Source organism: Aedes aegypti, chromosome 3 (assembly GCF_002204515.2).
Source record: "Aedes aegypti strain LVP_AGWG chromosome 3, AaegL5.0 Primary Assembly, whole genome shotgun sequence".
NCBI lineage: Eukaryota > Metazoa > Arthropoda > Insecta > Diptera > Culicidae > Aedes > Aedes aegypti.
Genome location: NC_035109.1, coordinates 5,843,510 through 5,856,725, shown reverse-complemented (window position 1 = coordinate 5,856,725; position 13,216 = coordinate 5,843,510). Strand labels below are relative to the sequence as shown.

The 13,216-nt window shown below is 37.0% G+C and overlaps 1 protein-coding gene across 5 annotated transcripts in view; it reads right to left on the bottom strand.

Moving 5' to 3' along the window:
* The window catches only part of LOC5568434 (voltage-dependent T-type calcium channel subunit alpha-1G), a 113,235-nt gene that overhangs the window by 15,354 nt on the left and 84,665 nt on the right, over positions 1–13,216 (bottom strand). For all 5 annotated transcript variants that reach the window (XM_021850463.1, XM_021850467.1, XM_021850466.1 and 2 more), the window contains 3 exons: positions 499–1,045; positions 249–441; positions 37–186 (listed from right to left, as the gene is read on the bottom strand). In XM_021850463.1, coding sequence (XP_021706155.1) covers positions 37–186; positions 249–441; positions 499–1,045 — 890 coding nt within the window. The remainder of the gene's footprint in view (positions 1–36; positions 187–248; positions 442–498; positions 1,046–13,216) is intronic.

Sequence of the window (13,216 nt, the reverse complement as noted above, 5' to 3'; positions counted from 1 at the left end):
ATCCAATATTACCTCAAAGAAACCTCTGAATGTTACCCTCAATATGCCGAAAATTCTCGGACTTGACTCGCTGATCAAGGACATCAAAAGATCGACGATGGAAATTATGACAAGCGAACCATCCATAATGTTCCAACCGGAAGTGAAATACGCATCTCGACCGTAGAACATTCCAGTAGCGACAACCTGCAATGGTGAATTATGCGACTATGAGCATCATTTACTAACACAGAACCATTGTAACTCACCTTGATGAACATCTCCACTGCAAATACAACCGTAAAAACATAGTTCGCAGTGGACAGGAAATATCTCTCGGTGCAAGTGGGCGGGATGTTGGGTCTCTCCATGGCAAGCGTTATACAATTCAGCGCTATGAACAGCAATATCACATTGTCGAACCATTTCTGATTCACGAACCAACTGCAAATCTGGCGGAATCTGTAAATTACGTAGTTTATAGTGACTATTCCTTGTAGACAGACCTTTAAAACATACCTGTTATCCTCCGGGAAAATATACAAAGTGTACAAATCACGTTCCTCGACAAAATTCTTCGGGGTGACGTAGCGGAAGAACTGCTTCAGGCGACCCTTGGATTTGTTCTTGATGCGGGTATCAGGTGCATCGGGCAGTACATCCTGGACCGATGTCACCGAAGCGTTGTTCAGCTTGTTTTTCGTTAGTTCTTCTTGGATTTTCCTCAATTCCAGATTGTGCACGCTTACCCTCGAATGTTTGTGATACGTGTGCTCTATGGACGACATTCGCCGGGCGTTGTTCGGAGATTTTATGTCGCTCAACCGAAGGGAACTCTTCCTATCTATGTAATACTTATTCTTGTCGTTGTAGATGTACTTGGAGTACGATGGAGCGCTTATATTGCTGGCGATGCTTCCGGGTCCACTGTCGATCTTGATGGACGACGATCGCCTTACGGAACTTCTTCGGGACGAATTTCGTCTGTCTCTTTGGGTATCATTCTGTATCCTGTTACTCCTCTGCGACAGGGGATCGATTTTGCGGGCATCTAGTGGCGTGATTCCTAAAAATGGATTTTATGAGAGTGTGTAGTTTGTTAGATACGTTATGAAATTTCTTTTGAAATTGTGTCTTAAGAGACGCCCTTATTTAATAAATCTTTTATAAAAATTACCAAATGCGTGACGCATTTAGGCGCCCTTTGCGGGTGCCACTGTGACCAACCCACACTGTTGCACTGCACAGTGGTCCAGGAATCAGTTTTACGCGGAAAGATGCATTTTGCGCTTTAGAATGAAACATTAGACGAAAATGATGTTCTACAAAGTTGTTTGTATTAATAAGGCCCTTTGGTTGATCCTATTGAAAATTAGGGTGGTCCACGTTTCCATAGAAAAGGTGTAACTAACTTTCTTATTTGTACAAATTGTATTATATACGCTTCAGCAAAGTTGTAGACCATTCAATTTCAAGCAACTTTGCAGAAAAAAGTTTTTTTGTATCTCTTAAATTGACCGATTTAGAGCATTTTGACTACGGTGACATAGGGTGGTCCGAGCAAAATTGGTTTTCTGGCTCTAGCGTTTTCGTTTCTAATATCTCATCAAAGTAGTCTATGAAACACTTTTAGAGCTTTGAAAATTTGCATAATTTGGTAAGTAAAGAAACTCGCTATCTGCTTCCGTTTGGGAGTAATTGTTGTTTTTCTCTCAAAAATATGCCTACTTTCATTGTGAATATCTCTGATTGGGGCAAACATAAAAAATATCTTTTGACGGCATTCAAAAGACAAAACAAAAAAACTCTAATAAAATGCCTTGGAAAACAAATATTTTTTATCACAAACATTTTAATAACTTTTGAAATAAAGTCGTCTATAAACGCAAATTTTCATGTTAAAAGATTGTTCATATATCTATTTTATTTCAAAAGTTATTATATGATGTATATCGAAATTATATACTTTGTATAAAAACATTTATGAGTGTATTCAGCACCCCATAAACTATTCAGCAGAAACTGGCAACACTGCTGTCGAACTATATTTACAATAAACAAGCCCAAAGAGGCTCTCTTCAGTTTTACACCTCAAACGTACAAGTCGTGTTTATTCCCAAGTGAGAAAACCCCCAAGTTCCCCCTGAATTAGTTGAGTGATAATCTCCCAGTTTTGGTTTGCCGTTGTCCGTAGAAGTGAGTAAAAGTTACACCCCAATCCGGTCTGGTTCCGGAACTTAAAACATTTTAGTGGCGACGAGGAAAACGGCGTCCGAAAGTTGGATTTTCGGCGCGCGATCAGTGCAACAGCTCGGGCGGCAGCCATCACGGTGAGATTTTTTTCCCATCTCCCGCGGGAAGGAGGATTAGGCTGGTCCAAAATTGACTGGAGCGGTGGTAAGAATAAAGTAAAACTAAATACTCGGAAAAGTGAAATCAAATTCCGCGAGTGGAAATTTTCCTTTTTCGTTGGTATTTTTTGACGGTAAGAAAGCATAATTGTATTTTAACCGCCATTTGCTTTGCTGGCGTCGGTTTTGGTTAAACAATAGTAACACAATTAACATAATTGAAAGCCTTTATTGTTTTCAGGGAACAATTATTTTACAAATTTATTAAGAGTGTTTTTCTTTTACTCCTAGTAGGCATCTGCGCAGTGAATTGTGCGGCGTCGGTAGCTGGCTTTGGCGGGAAATTTCCGGCTGTTCCTTTATCGCTGGGTGGCGAGTTGCAAGCCTTCCTTCCGCTTGTTGGCTGGTGCGTTGGTGAGGTTACGTTGTGATCGGGTGAGTGTAATCATTCTTTTATATCTTTTTCGACTCAGTTGTGAAGATTAGGCCGGTCCAAGTTTATTTTTTTTTTGAATTTGCATTTTAATTTTGTGAACTTTTTGTAAAATTTAATTTTTTTCGTTGTTGCTTAGATATTGGCAAATATGTCATATGTAGTGGCCCCCAATATTGAACCCTACCGTAAGGGACAATCGTTTGCTTCCTGGGTCAGGCGATTAGCTTTCCATTTCCGGGTGAACAGGGTCAACGAAAATGATAAGAAAGACCAAATGTTCTTATTAGGAGGAGATTATTTGTTCAGTATGGCTGAAAAGCTCTAGCCGACAGAGGCACTGATGGACGAAGTGTCCTACGAAGTGCTAATCCAAAAGCTTAAGGAGAGGCTCGATAAAACAGACTCAGTTCTACTCCAGCGGTACAATTTTGGTACTAAGGTACAACAAGCTGGTGAGTCGGCTAGCGATTTTATCTTTTCACTGAAGCTCCAAGCAGAACACTGCGAGTTCGGTGACCAAAAGAATCGACTCATTTTGGATCGCATTCTTGTTGGCTTAACGGATAATAATCTTAAGCATCGTCTTCTCACTGAGGACAGTGCAAAGTTTACGCTGGAGCAAGCGGAGAAGATTATTGCCACCTGGGAAATGGCGGCGACCCATACAAAAGCTTTGGCGAACAACGAAGATGTCGGCTTGGTAGCTTCTTTAAACACAAGATATCCTTTGACTGGAGGAAGAGGCGCGGTCGTTCAGCGAATGAAGGAGGCAGCACAAGGTTTTCGCGGTTCGGGGAAAAGCCGACTTGGTGTGCGACCGGATATTCGACCAGCGGAGGATCGTTATTATAATTCCCGGAAAAACTCAAATTTTCAGCAAGTCAGGTATCGAAATTCATCTGCTGGACCTGCTCATCGGAGGTTCAACCGAGACAACGATCAATGGCCCTTGGATCAGCGCTACTGTGACTTCTGCAAACGCAGTGGACACGTACGCAGAAAATGCTACAAGCTGAAAAATGAGCGAAGTCAATCGTATCGATGCCCAGGAAGGAAGCAGTACAGTCAGTTTGGCCGAACGACTGGATAGGTTGAGGTCGGTGAACTGGGATACGGACGAAAATGATTCAGGTGATTTACAATGTATGCATGTTACTTCAATCAATAAGATAAGCGATCCCTGTTTATTGAATGTGTCTATTGAGAACAATATTGTACAGATGGAGGTGGACAGTGGTTCTTCTGTTACAGTAATGGGCAAAAATTTATTTACTTCCAAATTTGGCCTTCCTCTAGTAAAAAGTTCTAAACAACTGATTGTTATAAATGGTTCCAGATTAAAGGTGTCTGGGGAAGTTGGGGTTAAGGTTAAATACAATGGTAAGGAAGCTAATTTAACACTTTTAGTACTTGATTGTGATTACCAGTTTATTCCTTTGCTGGGCAGACCGTGGTTGGATGAGTTCTTTCCCAACTGGAGATTTTTTTTTGGTAATTTGATGCCAGTGAATAATATTTCAGTGAAGGAACATGATGCACTAATTACAGATATTAAGCTGAATTTTTCTGACGTATTTGTCAAGAATTTCTCTAAGCCTATAAAACATTTTGAAGCCGATTTGGTTCTGAAAAGTGATATTCCTATTTTTAAGAAGGCTTACGACGTTCCTTATCGTTTGAGGGAGAAAGTTTTAAATTATTTGGACAAATTAGAAGCAGAAAAAGTGATAACTCCTATTCAAACCAGTGAGTGGGCATCACCTGTAGTTGTAGTAATGAAGAAAAATAATGACATACGACTAGTAATTGACTGCAAGGTCTCGATTAATAAATTTATCATACCAAATACTTACCCATTACCTGTTGCTCAGGATCTTTTCGCTTAATTGGCGGGATGTACAGTTTTTTGTGCTCTTGATTTAGAGGGCGCTTATACACAGCTATCATTATCTGAACGATCAAGAAAATTCATGGTAATTAACACAATTAAAGGACTTTTTACCTATAATAGATTGCCACAGGGAGCTTCCTCTAGTGCATCTATATTTCAGCAGGTTATGGATCAAGTATTGCATGGTATTGATAACGTTTGCGTCTATTTGGATGATGTGCTTATTGCAGGAAAAGACTTGAAGGATTGCAAGAAAAAACTTTACATGGTGCTAGATAGATTGTCTAAAGCAAATATCAAAATTAATTGGGACAAATGCAGGTTTTTTGTGACTGAACTAGAGTATCTTGGTCATATGATTAGTAGCAAAGGTTTAACTCCTTGCTCAAGCAAAATTGCAACTATAAGAGAAGCTGAAATTCCAACAAATGTGACTGAATTGAAGTCTTATTTGGGACTTATCAATTATTATAACAAATTTATCCCAAATTTGTCTTCAAAATTGTATCATTTGTACAATTTATTGAAAAACAATGTCAAGTTTGAATGGAACAGTAATTGTAATGAAGCATTTGAGAATTCTAAAAAGTTATTACTAGAAACTGATTTTCTTGAATTTTATGACCCGGAGAAACCTATTGTTGTTGTCACAGATGCATCTGGCTATGGTTTGGGAGGAGTAATTGCTCATGTAATTGACGAGGTTGAGAAACCAATATGTTTCACGTCTTTTTCGTTAAATGCAGCACAAAAGAAATACCCCATATTACATTTAGAAGCACTTGCACTTGTTTGCACAATTAAGAAATTCCATAAATATTTGTATGGTCAAAAATTTACAGTTTTTACCGACCACAAACCTTTAGTTGGGATTTTCGGTAAAGAGGGCAAACATTCAATATTTGTGACAAGAATTCAACGCTACATTTTAGAACTTTCGGTGTATGATTTTGACATTCAGTACAGGCCTTCTGCAAAAATGGGTAATGCGGATTTTTGTTCGCGATTTCCATTAGAAGTGTCAGTTCCCAGTGAATATGATCAAGAATTTATTAAAAGCATAAATTTTGGGGACAACTTGCCTATTGATTTTCTGGTTATTGCTAGAGAGACTAAGAAGGATGACTGTTTACAGAAAATCATAGATTGTATACACCATGGTTGGCCAAAGAAGATAGACAGACAATTTGCTGATGTTTATACCAATCGACAGGAAATAGAGATTATTGAAGACTGCTTGTTATTTCAAGATAGAGTCGTAATACCACAGGTAATGCAAGAAGAGATTCTAAAACTTTTACATGGCAACCATGCGGGTATCGTCAAAATGAAAAGACTGGCGAGAAGAACAGTGTACTGGTTTGGAATAAACACACATATTGAAAATTTTGTTGCTGCTTGTGACGTTTGTGCAAGTATGGCAATAGTACCAAAACAAAACATTACTTCAAAATGGATACCTACCACGAGACCATTTAGCAGAATACACATTGATTTCTTCCATTTTGAACATCGTACCTTCTTATTGATGGTGGATAGTTTCTCTAAATGGGTGGAGGTAGAATGGATGAGAAAAGGTACAAACTGTTCAGAGGTATTGACGAAACTCATTGAATTTTTTGCTCGTTTTGGATTACCGGACGTCATAGTGTCGGACAACGGTCCTCCTTTCAACTCACATTCTTTCAAAAGTTTCCTTCAAAGACAAGGTATAAAGGTTTTGAACAGTCCTCCATATAATCCTGCTAGTAATGGCCAGGCGGAGAGACTTGTAAGAACAGTTAAAGACGTACTCAAGAAATTCTTATTAGAACCTGGAATGTTGGAGTTGAGTTTGGAAGATCAGATCAACTTGTTTCTATTCAATTATAGAAATAACAATTTGACGATGGAAGGTAATTTTCCTTCTGAGAAAATCTTTACGTATACTCCTAAGATGTTAATCGATTTGGTTAACCCTAAGAAACATTATAAGCAGATGCTTGTACCACAATCCCCCAATGATGAGGCAAATACTAGTCAAAATGTTGCAAGTTATCGAACAGATCCGTTAGATTCTCTGATACCAGGGGACATTGTGTGGTACAAGCATAACATTCCACGTGTACGCGAAAAATGGATAAAGGCATCCTTTCTAAAACGATTTTCTAAAAACGTATTGCAGATCATGGTTGGAAACGAGGCGACAACTACCGCACATCCAACACAAATCAGGCTCGTTAAGGATGGACGAGGTCTACGGGACCAGCCAAGACGTACAGTGCGAGTAGTTGACACTGGTCGGTCGTTGCCGACTGTAGCCGAACCCGAAAGACCATCTGAGGAGATCGATGTCTGGCAAATACCGGATCAGAGTGTTAGTGAGTTAAGAAAGGATCAAAATGAAATAGTAGAGCGTATGAATAGGAAAAGAAAATTTCCGTCGGAACCGGTAGCGCTTACTGGCCTACCCCGGCGTTCAAAAAGAATTAGGAAGTCTAGAGTAGAAAGTGAATTCGAATATTATTAAAGTTATTGTTATTGAATTACTGTTCAATCTTTTATAAGAAGGAAGAGCTGATGTATATCGAAATTATATACTTTGTATAAAAACATTTATGAGTGTATTCAGCACCCCATAAACTATTCAGCAGAAACTGGCAACACTGCTGTCGAACTATATTTACAATAAACAAGCCCAAAGAGGCTCTCTTCAGTTTTACACCTCAAACGTACAAGTCGTGTTTATTCCCACGTGAGAAAACCCCCAAGTTCCCCCTGAATTAGTTGAGTGATAATCTCCCAGTTTTGGTTTGCCGTTGTCCGTAGAAGTGAGTAAAAGTTACACCCCAATCCGGTCTGGTTCCGGAACTTAAAACATTTTATTATACTCTTTGGGATAAAAAATATTTGTTTTTCAAGGCATTTTATTAGAGTTACAAAAATAACACACATGTAATTTTTTGTTATAATATACAATTTTTTTTTTGTCTTTTGAATGCTGTCAAAAGATATTTTTTTATGTTTGCCCCAATCAAAGATATTCACAATCAAAGTAGGAATGTTTTTGAGAGAAAAACAACAAATACTCCCAAACAGAAGAAGTACTCTCCAAGTTACGCATTTTATAAAGCTCTAAAAGTGTTTCATAGACTACTTTGATGAGATATTAGAAATAAAAACGCTAGAGTCAGAAAACCAATTTTGCTCGGACCACCCTATGTCACCGTAGGCAAGATGCTCTAAATCGGTCAATTTAAGAGATGCAACAAAACTTTTTTCAGCAAAGTTGCTTGAAATTGAATGGTCTACAACTTTTCTGAAACATGTATAATATAATTTCTACAAATAAGAAAGTTAGTTACACCATTTCAATGAAAACGTTGACCACCCTAATTTTCAATAACACCAAACAAAGTGCCTTACTAGTATAAACAACTTTGTAGAAGACCGTTTTCATCTAATGTTTCATTCTAAAGCCTGATTTGCTGCTGAACAGGAATAGCTGAAGAAATTTCTCGCCGATTCCTTGCAAAAATTTTCTACAGCGACTCCCGTTCGAACTGACATCTCTTTTCAACTGCGTACTGCGATCAGAAAAAAAAGCGCATTCTTGATCGATTCCTTGCAGAAATTTTCCATGTATCAAGATAAGCCAAGAAATTAATTGTCAACAGCGAATCAGGCTTAAACGCAAAATGCATCTTTCCGCGTAAAACTGCTTATCAAATAAAACATACCATCCAAACGGCAGTCGGCAGTTGATTACTGACGTTGTTCTGCACCTCTGGGTCGAATTTAAAAAAAAATCCTTAGTCAGAATTTTGAGTTACGCCCTTTTGAAGTTTATATGATAGAAATCACACGAAATATGCCACTTTAACTTGTTTAAACAAAGAGATTATAATAAAATTTTGTAGTTGTAGATATTAAAAAATGTATTCTTCTAAAAAAAATCTCGACCGACATTTGAAAAGGGCCAATGCTATGTTTAGTTATTACTAATAAGCCAATACACGAAAAATGATATCTGCCAAATTAACGCCTGGTAGTGATTTTAGGAAATTGACTAAACCATTCAAATTTGTATGGAAAATTCTTGGCCAGGATATGCAGATACGCCCTTTTGAAATGTATGGAAAGAATATGGAATATGGTGGATTCTGCTCTATCTATAATCAACGGTTTTGAACTTTTGCGGTTCAATTTAGCAAGTTGCACAGAAGGAATGATTCAAATATAATGTAACGCAGAATTTTCCAATTTGACACCCCCACGTTACAGCTTTTGTGTGGAAAATGTATGAACCGTAACACTACCGAACTCCCTCGTTACGTAATATTTGAACGATTCCAAATTTACACGTACACATATTGTCTATACTGACATTGAAAAAGGACCAAAGTATAATTGAGGTATACACATTTCAATATGGCTGAACAATGACTCTATCAAAGTTGACCGAAACACTCGAACATGACTTATCTGTATCTATATTATATAGACCTGTGCGCCGAAATATTTTTGGTCGGCGGCGGCGTCAGAGCATTTTTGTACCGGCGGCGGCGGCGCCATCAGCATCACGCCGTTGACTATTTTCGGCGGCGGTGGCGTACATCGGCGTGGACAAAAATTGAACATTAAAAAAAATGGAACATATAACTTATGAAACCGTATGCGTACAAATGCAATCGACACCAAACTTGAAATTCCATTTCCCATATGTGTCTTACAATCTTATGATTGAAATAGAGTGCAGGAATACTTTCAGTCATTTTGGTAAGAATTCAAAGTTTGGAAGTTTATATAAAAAATCCTTGTTTCAACACTAGTAAAACTATCATATAATATATTATATCCCCGTTGTTGCTACTAAGATATATTATCTGACCCGATCATTAAAACTTTTTATTTAAGAAAATTGAAAAAAAGTAATTTTATTTTGTGCAAAATTTTGTTTGTATTTTTGTAGAAGTTAACTGGACTTTTCGCGTTACTTTTGAATTAACTTATCTGATATCCATATCTATAGAATCGTTCACAATATTCCACAATAAATAATCACAGCTTTGGATATTGTCGGTATTTTATTTTCTCGGAACAGAAAAAATGTACAAATTTCTATCATAGTTTCTTGCGTGCTGTTTAGATTACTCGAGCAAAGTTCAACATCATGAAGAAAGCATATTGAAAACATATCTTGTTTTCAGCAGTAAGATGATATCTTTGTTTGGTATCAATTTATTATTATCTTAAGTTCGATATCATATTTTGTTCTTCTACCATTTTTTTATTATTGTAACAATTTTACATAACTATAACTCAAAAGTGCTACATACTAATAAAAAATAAAGTCTTCATTTTGATGACTTCATTTCAATGCCAGTCAAAAATATGTGTAACCTCAATGAGTTCTCAATGTCCTTAATGCGGAAAAAAAAATCAAATATTTAAACTGCTTTCACTGAGAGCTGTTGAATGTCGAAATTTCGGAAACATTGAAGTGCTTATAGCGTTTTTCTAAGCCAATATATGGCCAACTGCAAGTAGTTCACATATGATCACTAGAGAAAAACATTTTCCAATGACTTTTTCCACGGGGATGGAAGATATTCGCATTATTCAATCGTCAGAGTCACGTGATGTTCATGACATTTAACATCACTGTAACTTATGGCAAAAATCGTTTTTAATTTGATTTTTTAGGAACAGGTTTCTGCTTTCAGTTTTGATATTTTAACTGTTAAAATGATCAAAATGATAAGAAGCTGGGTAATCAAAATCTGCGGCATCACAGTATCAACATTAGCTTCCAATATAACTAATGTTTATTTTGGTGTCATTTCACGTAGTTAAAATGTTGTTTACATTAGAGGCCCAGATTTTGTCAGCCTCTTTTTCAAAACTTTGTGAAGCTCTCCTTCAAAATGTAAACAATTGATCAATATTCTATATTTGCCTTGTTATGAATATTAATAGTAGCTTTAACATGACTAAATAATCAAACAGTTGTTGTTGTCAACAACAAGATTTCTGAAAAAGGGACTAACAAAATCGGGTTAGTACTGTATTCCAAAATTATATGATGAATAATTCTGTACTTCATCAAACATTGATCCAAAGCGGCGGGACGACCGCACTCAAGCGTCTGAAATTGTTATCCCGTATTTGTTCCTGTCATACTAACGGAAGATACCAAAGACACTTATTCGAAGAAAAATCCATGTCCATTAGGCCGTCCCTTATTTTTCGAAAATGCGAAATGTTATAAGTTCGTCATTGTAAAGTGCTCGTTTTGGTAAGAATAAAATCAGGTAAAAATTTGAAGTCCGTACGTGGACGCCAAGTGGTCCCCCAACGGCCCTGAATTCATTAGGTGTAGATGACCCCTTGCGCGTAATCGTGCTCGCTGCTGAGTACGAAATACCACCAGTAACAAATTGTTCTGCGCGCGTTGATAATCAGCATAGAAGTTTGTTTTCTTTGGGATGATTTAAATATTACGTAACGCAAAATTTGTCAATTTTAGACCCCCTCCCTCTACCACATAACAACTTTTGTATGAAAAAAAAAATTGTGTAAGGACCGTAACACTACGGAAGACCCCCTCCCCCTGTTGCGTTACGTAATATTTGAACGATCCCTTTGTAGTTTTGAATTTTATATCAGCGTGCAGTGTTATGAAGATATCCACAATATAAAATATTATTTTACTTAAAAGTCCATGCTGATTATCAATTTGTTACTAGTGGCTTTTCGTACTCATGTTGCGTACACTAGAGCAGGGAGCTCAATTTGTCGCACAGGGTTCATCTCTACCTAATACCTTTAGGGTCGTTGGGGGACCACTTAGCGTCCCCGTACGGACTTCAAATTTTTACCTGATTTTTTTCTTACCAAAACGAGCACTTTACAATGACGAACTTATAACATTTTGCATTTTCGAAAAATAAGGGACGGCCTAATGTCCATCCATTTTTTTAAGGTTTCCAATGAGAATGACAGAATAAATTACCGTCAAGCTACAATTCACCGTGCATTAAAAAAAATATATGCATTTCAATAAATTATATTTTTTTACAAATCATTATAAGCGAACTAGAATACCACTACGAAGCGTGCAATTATACCATAATTCAGGGAAAAATAAAAAATCAGTGATGCAATAAAATACTTAAAAATTATGTTTACAAATATCATGTTAAGATCGCCTCGCACCATTCTATATCACCATTCACCGTGCGTGTTGTTTTTGACATGATTTAATTTTGTACCTTGAAGAAACGTTGTTGGTGGAAAAAATATGTTGCTAGTAGTATGCGCACTCACTTTTAAGGGTACTTAAATCTTATATTAAAATAAAAATCATAAAAAGTTTGAAAAATAACTAAATCACTAATTTTTCATCAAAATCGTTATAGGAGGTTTGACTGTTTTGTTCAAACCATTTCATATTTGCTCAAAAACTAAATATAAAGTAGTTAAATCGCGATATAACGATAAATTCAATATTACCCAATAATTTCAAGCCTTTTATACTAAAGCACGGTAAAAGGAACCATAAATATTGAAAAGGGTCCATTCACCGTGCATTTGTGTTTCGACTGAATCGCAAGAAAAAAAATCTGATTTGCATAAAACCTCATGGCTCACCTCGGCGAGACGTTGATCATACGATGAAATACATCTTACTAGAAGTATCTGCAGCGAAAACTTGTTGAAATAATGAAAAATGTAATACTCTAACGTTGAAATGAAAAATGTTAATTTTTGGCGTTTCTACTAAGAGTATTGAAAAATCGCATTATTAAACGGAATTCACATGATTTTGACTGCATACACTAGGTTTTTCAAAATGTTTTGTGACAAGAACTACCTCATTTCATCAGTTTTATCTTATTTTGCTGCCAAAAGAATAATTTGCGAATATTGTATAAATATTCTGTAGGAATTTGCATATCTTCTTCTTCTTTCTGGCGTTACGTCCTCACTGGGACTGAGCCTGCTACTCAGCTTAGTGTTCTTATGAGCACTTCCACAGTTATTAACTGAGAGCTTACTATGCCAATGACCATTTTTGCATGCGTATATCGTGTGGCAGGTACGAAGATACTCTATGCCCTGGGAAGTCGAGAAAATTTCCAACCCAAAGATCCTCGACTGGTGGGATTTGAACCCACGACCCTCAGCTTGGTCTTGCTGAATAGCTGCGCGTTTACCGCTACGGCTATCTGGGCCCCTGCATCTGGGGAATTTGCATATGTGCACGGTGAATGGAGGCCGCACGGTGACTGGTGACTTAACGGTACTATAGCAAACCCTGAAAAATATTTTTGAGAATTAATAGTAAAATATTTTTTTATAGGAGTTTTCATGAATATTGATGGCATGACACTTTTTTAAAGAGAGAAGAGCAACTCACTGACTTATGGAAATATTCTTCAAATATCAAAGAAACACTGATTTTTTTACGAGATCCCCTGGTGGAATATCTACAAATTTTATTAGAGGATTTCTTGCAAACTTTCTTTATAAATCTCTGAACATGCTCAAGAAATAGTTCCCGTAAAAGACTCTGGA